Source organism: Oncorhynchus gorbuscha, linkage group LG21 (assembly GCF_021184085.1).
Source record: "Oncorhynchus gorbuscha isolate QuinsamMale2020 ecotype Even-year linkage group LG21, OgorEven_v1.0, whole genome shotgun sequence".
In the NCBI taxonomy this organism is placed as follows: Eukaryota; Metazoa; Chordata; class Actinopteri; order Salmoniformes; family Salmonidae; genus Oncorhynchus; species Oncorhynchus gorbuscha.
The window spans coordinates 35,597,485-35,609,826 of NC_060193.1; the positions used below are offsets into that span (position 1 = coordinate 35,597,485).

Here is a 12,342-nt window from a genome sequence, read left to right on the forward strand (position 1 = left end):
ATAAAAGCCAAATAAAACGTAACTTGTTTTTATTAATTTCTTATTAATTTAAATGGCTAGACAAATAGAAAGCTAATGTTAGCTAGTTATATAAGAAATGTAATTCACATAATTGTCCATTTAAATAACTTTAGCCAATTTAGCTAACATTAGATAGTTAATCCAGAGATTCTTACTTTTTGCCTATATTCGGCAGACACATCCAGATTATCATGACCTTGATGAGTGACATGACGCTTGAGACAGGCATTTGTAGTTCTGTATGATAGCCACATTAGCAGCAAATTAGCTTTTCATTTTTGGGGGGCTAAATACAGGCGAATATATTGATAAACGTCACCTTTAACGATAGACATTTACATGGTTATTAAAACGTAAGCATACGCGAAAAACTTATTTGAAGTGTTTCTAAAATCTACAATGCCGGGATAAAATGAATGGTGGAAAAACGATTATAACCATTTCCGTGTTTGAACGTTGGGTTTTATGGGTATTATGATTCATGCTGTGGTAGGCTATTCTCTTTGGCCCCCCTCATTCCGCGCCCAGTCTCAAAACGCTCTTCCTGGTTTTAACTGAATGTCAAGACACTTGGCTACAAATTGTCAAAAAAGTCAAAAGCAGCCTAGTCAGAGGAGGATGGAGCAACGAATGAGATTCCAGTAGTTTAAGGAAAAATTCAGATTTTAGAAACTTGGCTTTACACAATGAAACACGAATGAGAAGCAACTGTAAAACATTCAGAAAAGCGTATCATCGCAGCAAGAGCCGCTGGCTAGCTTTACAGAAGTGAACTATCTTGAAGAAAACAATGGAGAACAAGGACAAAGTACAAATGAGGACACACCCACGCAGGTAATGAATCCGTACAACCTAGTTAAATTGGCTGCAGAAAGTTTGTTTCTCCAGTTTGAATATTAGCCTGATCGTGTTTGGGTTAATATAAGCTAGCTAAGGGAAACATAGCTAGCTAGCATTTTACAGCGGAGAGACACTACCAAGCTCCAACGTTATCAACTAACTGTCTACATGCTTGGTAGTTAGCTGTCACTGCTAGTGTAACATACCTGTTATTGCACCACATAGATATATTTGTAGGAAGATAGTTTGAAATGGCACAAAATTGCCTGGCTCCAGATCTGATTGTGTCGTCTTGCCAACTCCTATCATTCCGCACCTATGGTTGGGTCAACAGTTGCTTTTCCCTGATGCCTACTGTCAACTGAACATGGTGTTAACTACCTACTGTACATAAGCTAGCTAATGCCTATACAATGTTGACAAGCGACTAACCTAACAGCAGAAAAGCATCTAGCATTTGATTTGGCACGCTGGGGGCTATGAAACCACGGAGTCCGATTCAATTTAAAGAAGGGGCGTGGGCGGAAACCATTGGGCGATGCAAGCATGGGCGAAAGAGAGGACCAACGTTGTTCACCGCGACATCGCGTTGCTATTGACCAATGGAAGCTCACTATAGTTAAATATATGCCATTTTAGCAGACGCTTTTATCCAAAGCGACTTACAGTCATGTGACATTCTACGTTGATACCCACTACCCTGGCGTTACAAGCGCCATGCTCTACCAACTGAGCTACAGAAGGACCAGTTTCCAGTACCTACTAGATTGACTGTTGATACTTAACACTACATAGCGTTCTTGCTAGTACCGACATGAGGGCGACATTAGCTTGCCTATCCATTTAGTGGATCACTGCTGTAATGTAGCAGGAGTGACAAAGGACACAACAACATAGGCCAACATTATTGGACACATAACTGACGATATACAGTGCCTTCAGAAAGTATTCATACCCCTTGACTTATTCCAAAATAAATTTGCGTTACAGCCTGAATTCAAAATTGATTAAATCGATTTTTTTCTCTCACCCATCTACACACATTACCCAATAATGACAAAGTAAAAACAAATGTTAGCAAATTTACTGAAAATTAAATACAGAAATGTAATTTATATATGGGGCTCCTGAGTGGCGCAGCAGTCTTAAGGCACTGTATCTCAGTGAAAGAGGTGTCACTAGAGTCCCTGGTTCGAATCCAGGCCCTATTACATCCGGTCGTGATTGGGATGGGGCTACACACAATTGGCCGGGGTAGGCCGTCATTGTAATTAAAAATGTGTTCTAACTGACTTGCCTAGTTAAATAAAATAAAAAAATATATATATAAGTATTCACGCCCCTGTGTTGGTAGATGTTAGAATCACAATTGAGAGCATCCTGTACTGCAAGGCTCTCCAGAGGGTGGTGCAGTCTGCACAACGAATCACTGGGGGCAAACTACCTGTCCTCCAGGACACCTACAGCATCTGATGTCACAAGAAGGCCAAAAAGATCATCAAGGACAACGATCCGAGCCACTGCCTGTTCACCCCGCTTACCATCCAGAAGGCGAGGTCAAAAGATGGGACCGAGAGACTGAAAAACAGTGTATATTTCAAGGCCGTTACTGACACAGAGAGGCTGCTGCCTATATACTGACTCGAATCATTGGCCACTTAATATATAGATCACTAGTCACTTTAATATCTTACATTACTCATCTCATATGTACACTACCGTTCAAATGTTTGGGGTCACTTAGAAATGTTCTTGTTTTTGAAAGAAAAGCACATGTTTTGTCCGCTAAAATTGATCAGAAATACAGTGTAGACATCGTAAATGTTGTAAATGACCATTGTAGCTGGAAACGGCAGATTTTTTTATTTTTGATGGAATATCTACATAGGCGTACAGAGGCACTTTATCAGCAACGATCACTCCTGTGTTCCAATGGCATGTTGTGTTAGCTAATCCAAGTTTATATTTTTAAAAGGCTAATTGATCATTAGAAAACCCTTTTGCAATTGTTAGCACAGCTGGAAACTGTTGTCCTGAATAAAGAACCAATAGAACTGACCTTCTTTAGACAAGTTGAGGATCTGGAACATCAGCATTTGTGGGTTTGATTACAGGTTCAAAATGGCCAGAAACAAATAACTTTCTTCTAAAACTCGTCAGTCTATTCTTGTTCTGAGAAATGAAGGCTATTCCATGTGAGAAATTGTCAAGAAACTGAATATCTTGTACAATGCTGTGTACTACTCCCTTCACAGAACAGCGCAAACTGTCTCTAACCATAATAGAAAGAGGAGTGGGAGGCCCCGGTGCACAAATGAGCAAGAGGACAAGTACAGTAGACTGTCTAGTTTGAGAAACAGACACCTCACAAGTCCTCAACTGCCAGCTTCATTAAATAGTACCCGCAAAACACCAATCTCAATGTCAACAGTAAAGAAGTGACTCCGGGATGCTGCCCTTCAAGGCAGAGTTTCTCTGTCCAGTGTCTGTTCTTTTGCCCATCTTAATCTTTTATTTTTATTAGCCAGTCTGAGATATGTTTTTTTCTTTGCAATGCTGCCTAGAAGGCCAGTGTAACAGTATAACTTTAGACCGTCCCCTCGCCCATACCCGGGCGCGAACCAGGGCCCTCTGTACACATCAACAACAGTCACCCTCGAAGCATCGTTACCCATCGCCTCACAAAAGCCGTGGCCCTTGCGGAGCAAGGGGAACTACTACTTCAAGGTCTCAGAGCAAGTGACGTCACCGATTGAAACGCTATTGAGCGTGCACCACTAACTAATCTAGCCGTTTCACATCAGTTACACCAGCATCCCAGAGTCACCTCTTCACTGTTGACAGTGAGACTGGTGTTTTGCGGGTACATATACCGCCACCCGTCAGACTCGTTAAAAGAAAAGTATTCCTCCAGTATGGGATGAGTAATCGCTGTCCTGATATCTAGAGGCTCTTTTCGGTCATAAAACATGGTGGCAGAAACATTATGTACAAAATAAGTTACAAATAACTCAAAAACACACACACAGTAGCACAATTGGTGGTTAGGGCATCGTAAAACAGCAGCCGTCTCCTCTGGCGCCAATACTCCTCTGTTCTTCTTTGCAAGGTAATGGATTCTGATGTTGCTGTCCTGTTGATTACAGCCTCGAGTCTTCTTGGGTATGACGCTACAAGCTTGGCATAAATGTATCTGGGGAGTTTCTCCCACTCGTCTCTGCAGAAACTCTCAAGCTCTGTCAGGTTGGATGGGGAGCTTTGCTGCACAGCTATTTTCAGGTCTCTCCAGAGTAGAGGTCGACCGATTATGATTTTTCAACGCCGATACCGATTATTGGAGGACCAAAAAAGCCGATTCCGATTAATCGGCCTATTTATTTATTTGTAATAATGACAATTACAACAGTACTGAATGAACACTTATTTTAACTTAAATTAATACATAAATAAAATGAATTTAGCCTCAAATACATTGCAATTTGGTTGAAATAATGCAAAAAAGTGTTGAAGAAAGGAATATGTTGCAATATGCAATATGTGCCATGTATTTGCCATGTAAAAACGTGTGCCATGTAAAATATGTGCCATGTAAAAAAGCTAACGTTTAAGTTCCTTGCTCAGAACATACGAAAGTTGGTGGTTCCTTTTAACATGAGACTTCAATATTCCAAGGTAAGAGGTTTTTAGGTAGTTAATATAGTACACTTAAACAACACAATGTAACTCCAAGTCAATCACACTTCTGTGAAATCAAACTGTCCACTTAGGAAGCAACACTGATTGACAATACATTACACATGCTGTTGTGCAAGTGGATTAGACAACAGGTGGAAATTATAGGCAATTAGCAAGACACCCCCAATAAAGGAGTGGTCCTGCAGGTGGTAACCACAGACCACTTCTCAGTTCCTATGTTTCCTGGCTGATGTTTTGGTCACTTTTGAATGCTGGCGGTGCTTTCACTCTAGTGGTAGCATGAGGCGGAGTCTACAACCCACACAAGTAGCTCAGGTAGTGCAGCTCATCCAGGATGGAACATCAATGCGAGCTGTGGCAAGACGGTTTGCTGTGTCTGTCAGCATAGTGTCCAGAGCATGGAGGCGCTACCAGGAGATAGGCCAGTACATCAGGAGACGTGGAGGAGGCCGTAGGAGGGCAACAACCCAGCAGCAGGACCTCCACCTTTGTGCAAGGAGGAGCAGGAGGAGCACTGCCAGAGCCCTGCAAAATGACCTCCAGCAGGACACAAATGTGCATGTGTCTGCTCAAACGGTCAGAAACAGACTCCATGAGGGTGGTATGAGGGCCCGACGTCCACAGGTGGGGTTTGTGCTTACAGCCCAACACTGTGCAGGACGTTTGGCATTTGCCAGAGAACACCAAGATTGGCAAATTCGCCACTGGCTCTTCACAGATGATAGCAGGTTCACACTGAGCACGTGACAGAGTCTGGAGATGTCGTGGAGAACGTTCTGCTGCCTGCAACATCCTCCAGAATTTGGCGGTGGATCAGTCATGGTGTGGGGTGGCATTTCTTTGGGGGGCCGCACAGCCCTCCATGTGCTCGCCAGAGGTAGCCTGACTGCCATTAGGTACCGAGATGAGATCCTCAGACCCCTTGTGAGACCATATGCTGGTGCGGTTGGCCCTGGGTTCTTCCTAATGCAAGACAATGCTAGACCTCATGTGGCTGGAGTGTGTCAGCAGTTCCTGCAAGAGGAAGGCATTGATGCTATGGACTGGCCTGTCCGTTCCCCAGACCTGAATCCAATTGATCACATCTGGGACATCATGTCCAGGTCTGGGAGGAGATCCCTCAAGAGACCATCCGCCACCTCATCAGGAGCATGCCCAGGGGTTGTTAGTCAGGTCATACAGGCACGTGGAGGCCACACACACTACTGAGCCTCGTTTTGACTTGTTTTAAGGACATTACATCAAAGTTGGATCAGCCTATAGTTTAATTTTGAGTGTGACTCCAAATCCAGACCTCCATGGGTTGATAAATTTGATTTCCATTGATAATTTTTGTGTGATTTTGTTGTCAGCACATTCAACTATGTAAAGAAAAAAGTATTTAATAAGAATATTTCATTCATTCAGATCTCGGATGTGTTATTTTAGTGTCCCTTTTAGCAGTGTATTGATAGTACTATTTCTCTCTCTACCATTTGTATTTCATATACCTTTGACTATTGGATGTTCTTGTAGACACTATAGTATTGCCAGTGTAACAGTATAGCTTCTGTCCCTCTCCTCGCCCCTACCTGGGCTCGAACCAGGAACACATCAACAACAGCCCCACTCGAAGCAGCGTTACCAATCGCTCCACAAAATCCACGGCCCTTGCAGCGCAAGGGGAATAACTACTCTAAATCTAAACGCGAGTGACGTTTGAAAAGGTATTAGCGCACACCCAGCTAACTAGCTAGCCATTTCACGTTGGTTACACCAGCCATTAGGCTGATAGGCTTGAAGTCATAAACAGCGCTGTGCTTGCGAAGAGCTGCTGGCAAAATGCACTAAAGTGCTGTTTGAATGGTGATTACGGGCCTGCTGCTGCTCAGTCTGACGGCTCTATCAAATCAGACTTTATATATACAGTGGGGCAAAAAAGTATTTGGTCAGCCACCAATTGTGCAAGTTCTCCCACTTAAAAAGATGAGAGAGGCCTGAAACTTTCATCATAGGTACACTTAAACTATGACAGACAAAATGAGAAAAAAATCCAGAAAATCACATTGTAAGATTTTTAATGAATTTATTTGCAAATTATGGTGGAAAATAAGTATTTGGCCACCTACAAACAAGCAAGATTTCTGGCTCTCACAGACCTGTACCTTCTTCTTTAACCTCTTGTCCTACCTGGCACGCAGGCGTCCCATCTAGAGCTCTGGAAATGCAAATGCGCTACGCTAAATGCTAATAGTATTAGTTAAAACTCAAACGTTCATTAAAATACACATGCAGGGTATTGAATTAAAGCTACACTCGTTGTGAATACAGGCAACAAGTCAGATTTCTAAAATGTTTTACGGCGAAAACATAGCACATATTTATGTCATACCACCACCGCAGACATAGCTCATTAGCATAGCCAAGTAGGAAAAAATATGCAATCAACAAACGCAGGATTAAAAAAAAATCATTTCACTAACCTTTTGAAATATTCATCAAATGACAGTAATATAACATGTTACACAGTACATTCATTTTTTTACAATAATCTGCAATATATATCCATAAATCTCTGTTTACAATGACGCATCGTTCAAAAAATGCTACTAAAATGTCAGGAGAAATGAAATAGCTCCGGCAGATAACGTCAGCTAACAAGGAATACACATCATAAACTTTGACTAAATATGCATGTTTTACATATGTATAGGAAGATACACTTCTTCTAAATGCAATCGCTGTGTTACATTTATTTTTAACGTTACAGGTTGCGTTCACTAGGCTATACTAGGAGTCGGCACTCCAAATGTATCATTATGCCTCCTCTATCTTGGAGTCGACAGAAACCCAAAATTAACACATAAATATTCCCTTACCTTTGCTGTTCTTCTATCAAAAGACCTGGAAGGGATTATACTTACCAAAACAGCGTTTAGTTTTCAAGTCTGCGTCTTTCGGTTTCTCAAAATAGCCACATTTCTTTCCAAATGTATGCAAAATTCTTTCGAAATGTAGGCAAAATTCAAGTGGATGCGCACCAAAACGTCGAAAATATATATTATATGTCGAGTAAACTTGTCAAACTATGTTCATAATTAAGCTTTAACATGTTATAAAGGTGTACAGCAATTGTGAGGACGAAGCGTAACACACACGTCTTTTAATCGATCCTGAAGAAAAGACTTCACCGGAGCAGAGCGCGCCTAATCGTACACTTCTTTTTCGAGTGACCGAGACCTTTCGAGCGCGCGATTCTCACAATGAGAAGCCCCATTGAAAGCAGGCTTCGCGCTGAACACGTACAGACTGTTCCCAGAGCGGTAGTTGTTTGGGAAGGCGTATACGATGACGTCAAAGTTGGGCCAACGTTTTCCATGACGAGAGACTTTGGGAGAATGCATGCCCTGACACTTCTGCTTTACATAGACAAAATTTAAACGGTTTTAGAAGCTTTAGAGTGTTTTCTATTCGATAATATTTTTTATATGCATATATTAGCAACTTTTGACAAAAAATTATCCTGTTTTATATGGGTACCCAATTCCTCCAGAAGGGGCAGTAAACAGGGTTAGGCTTAACAGGTTAAGAGACTCCTCTGTCCTCCACTCGTTACCTGTATCAATGGCACATGTTGGAACTTGTTATCAGTATAAAAGACACCTGTCCACAACCTCAAAGAGTCACACTCCAAACTCCACTATGGCCAAGACCAAAGAGCTGTCAAAGGACACCAGAAAAAAATTGTAGACTTGCACCAGGCTGGGAAGACGGAATCTGCAATAGGTAAGCAGCCTGGTTTGAAGAAATCAACTGTGGGAGCAATTATTAGGAAATGGAAGACATACAAGACCATTGATAATCTCCCTCGATCTGGGGCTCCACCCAAGATCTCGCCCCGTGGGGTCAAAATGATCACAAGAACGGTGAGCAAAAATCCCAGAACCACAGGGGGGACCTAGTGAATGACCTGCAGAGTGCTGGGACCAAAGTAACAAAGCCTACCATCAGCAAGGGCATTGAAGATGAAACGTGGCTGGGTCTTTCAGCATGACAATGATCCCAAACACACCGCCCGGGCAACGGAGTGGCTTCGTAAGAAGCATTTCAAGGTCCTGGAGTGGCCTAGCCAGTCTCCAGATCTCAACCCCATAGAAATCTTTGGAGGGAGTTGAAAGTCCGTGTTTCCCAACAGCCCCAAAACTTCACTGCTCTAGAGGAGGTCTGCATGGAGGAATGGGCCAAAATACCAGCAACAGTGTGTGAAAACCTTGTAGATACTGCAGATGTACCATTTGCTGCTGAACAAGAAGACAGAAGGCAACGTAGGTGACAAAAAGAGGAAGGGAAGGGGGACTCCAAGCTAGGCTGTAAGCATTGTCTCCTCTTCCTAGTATCCTGATGTCTAATGTTCAATCACTGGAAAATAAACTTTGAACTCTGAGAAAGTCTTCAATCGATGAAGGACATCAGGGAATGCTATGTCTTTGTTTTTACAGAGACAGATCTTACGGACGAAACGCTCAATTATGCTATTCTACCAGACTGCTTTTTCATTTGACGTATGGATCAAACGGTGGATTCTGGTAAGACTGGGAGGTCGAGGTATGTTTCCTCATCAACAATTCCTGCTGTACCAAAGTTGAAAATATCTCAAGCTCTTGTCCTCCCGACCTGGAGTTTCTGATGCAAAAATGCCGACCCGACTATACTGTATGCCGAGTTCATTCATGTGTGTTTTTATCACAGCTGTGTACATACCTGCAAAAGCAAACACAGAGGCGGCACTCAACAAACTGAACAAGATCGTTAGCCAGCAAGAATCCTCTCACCCGGAAGCAGTCTATTGTCGTGGATGACTTTAACCAAGCACGTTGAAAGCACATTTTTCCAAAAATATTACCAACATATATCCTGGCCCACGAGGTACCGTCATGCTGGATCATGTACAGTATATACAAACATCTGTGATGCGTACAAAGCATCCCCACTTTGGCCAATCAGATCACGTCTGTGTTCCTACTCCCGCCCTACAAGCAGCAACTCAAAAGGGAGCAACCAACACAGAGAATAGCGAGGTGCTGGGTAGAGGAGGCAGACTTGGTGCTGTGGGATTGTTTAGAAAATACTGATTGGAATATGTTCAAAGATTCATCCACTCATTCATCAACATCTTCAGTCACAGGCTTCATTAGGAAATGTGTTGATGTTATTGTGGGCACAACAATCTGGACATACCCCAACCAAAATCCCTGGATGAACCAGGCCTCCAGTGTCCGGTCTGGAACTTGAAGCCAGCTCAAAGCCATGAGCTATGCTTGTCGGCTACTGTGCTAGCAACTTAGTGTTGCCAAAAGCCCTGGTCTGTACTAGAATGCTTATGTAAATTACGATAGCCAGAATGGCCAACCCGCCCCCATAAAAAAAAGAATGTGCTCAAAAATGTGTTTATAATCAAGTTCAATCCCCACGGTGAGTTATTATTTTAAAGTTTGCTACAAATCGAGACGTGTAATTATAGTGATCCATTTTGACTAGTACAATTATCATCACACAGACCGATCACGGGCCGGCAGGCTACAAGGAGACTCGCCCTTGTGCACGCTCTTTGCAAGTGCACCTAAGGGGGTGTGGTGTGTTGTCAACGAGCCTGTCAAGTGCTGCGTCAACGAGCCTGTCAAGTGGAGATTTATGGGCTGAACCAATGTCTATGGGGCTGACATGGTTTTAATGTCTATGAGCTGACGGAGGATGACAGTGCGGAGAATGGCGACGTAATGGGCTCTCACTGTTTTTGAAATATCTATTTAGTATGCGATTAAAATGTAATCCATTTAGAATTCAATTTATTTATGATTACGTTGCAGTTTCACAAATGATATACTAAAATCATAAAGAAATATAGAATTGAGATTAAATAATTGTTATTTATATATATGCTAGTCCACTTTATTCTGAGGTAATTCAATCTAGCCAAACTGAGTTGTGATCAGTTGTTGTGATGGTAGCCCATTAACTTTTTATTTTCAGGTGGAAGGATCATGGTCATATGATGTCTAGAGTAGATAGATAGGGAGTCTAATCTTGATTTTTTTTCTGGTAGTCAGTTGTAATTCTGATTTGTCATGCTTAATATTTACATTCCGTGTTGTATTACAATGTTGACCTGGTAAGGCTGAGCTTTGAAATGAACCTTCTGCTGCAAAAGCTTAACAGTTGGCTAGCATCTGGTTCATAGACATTAAAACAAGGTTGACTTTCTCAGGCAGAATGAAAACGACTGCATCGACCGTGATCCTTTGCTAGTTACGGCCACTTTCACCATGATCCTTAGCAAAAACATTGTTGGTGCCATTCAGCCCCATTCAGTAATATGGCGTGCTTCAAATTCAAATACTTACGGCTTCATGCACCATCTGGAGTTTAAGACTGCGCTCACGTCATCCACGTATTCCTATCACTATCTACTAGTTTTAATGTCTATGGGATGAGCGGAGATATCCGTACCATGCCGAGAGCCCGTACTGTAGCATTCAATGTCATCAGAAAGAACTCTGACTCAGTAGCGCACGATGTGTACAAGGCAAGCAGGAACGAGCTCTGCAAACCCATTAGGGATGCAAAAAGACCTCCGACTCAAACTTGAGTTGATGTTCGACAACTGACTCGGCATGTTGCAAGGACTACAGATTATCATGGGCAAATGCAAATCCAGCTGTCTGGTGCCTACCGACGCCTCCCTCCCAGACGAGCTCAACACATTCTATGCTCGATTCGAGACAGATTATTTTTTTTATAAAGCCCTTCTTACATCAGCTGATATCTCAAAGTGCTGTACAGAAACCCAGCCTAAAACCCCAAACAGCAAGCAATGCAGGTCTAGAAGCACAGTGGCTAGGAAAAACTCCCCTAGAAAGGCCAGAACCTAAGAAGAAACCTAGAGAGGAACCAGGCTATGAAGGGTGGGCAGTCCTCTTCTGACTGTGCCAGGTGGAGATTATAACAAAATATGGCCAAGATGTTCAAATGTTCATAGATGACCAGCAGGGTCAAATAATAATAATCACAGTGGTTGTTGAGGGTGCAACAGGTCAGCACCTCAGGAGTGGATCATAGCGGATCATTCAGAGTATCTCTACCGCTCTTGCGGTCTCGAGAGAGTTGAAAACAGCAGGTCTGGGACAGGCAGCACGTCCGGTGAACAGGTCAGGGTTCCATAGCCGCAGACAGAACAGTTTAAACTGGAGCAGCAGCATGGACAGGGGACAGCAAGGAGTCATCAGGCCAGGTAGTCCTGAGGCATGGTCCTCCAAGAGAAAGAAAGAAAGAGAATTAGCGAGAGCATATTTAAATTCACACAGGACACAGGACACCGGATAAGACAGGAGAAATACAAATATAACAGACTGACCCTACCCCCCTACACAAACTACTGCAGCATAAATACTGGAGACTGAGACAGGAGGGGTCGGGAGACACTGTGGCCCCATCCGACGATACCCCCAGACAGGGCCAAACAGGCAGGATATAATCCCACCCACTTTTCCAAAACACAGCCTCCACACCACTAAAGGGATATCTTCAACCACCAACTTACCATCCTGAGACGAGGCAGAGTACACAAAGATCTCCGCCACGGAACAACCCAAGGGGGGGCCAACCTAGACATGAAGATCACGTCAGTGACTTAACCCAATAAAGTAACGCATCCCTCCTAGGGACAGCATGGAAGAGCACCAGTAAGCCAGTGACTCAGCCCCTGTAATAGGGTTAGAGGTAGAGAATCCCAGTGAAAGACAGTGGAAC

At 43.0% G+C, this 12,342-nt stretch overlaps 1 protein-coding gene across 2 annotated transcripts in view; it reads left to right on the forward strand.

Annotated features, from left to right (window-relative positions):
* The first annotated feature begins 518 nt into the window (after positions 1-518).
* LOC124007736 (serine/threonine-protein kinase 4-like) overlaps positions 519-12,342 on the forward strand; it is a 68,679-nt gene continuing 56,855 nt past the window's right edge. Inside the window, exon 1 of one of the 2 annotated variants that reach the window (XM_046318467.1) lies at positions 519-855. In XM_046318467.1, the coding sequence (XP_046174423.1) occupies positions 812-855 (44 nt within the window). In that variant the 5' untranslated portion in view covers positions 519-811. The remainder of the gene's footprint in view (positions 856-12,342) is intronic. The other variant, XM_046318468.1, reaches the window with a different exon arrangement.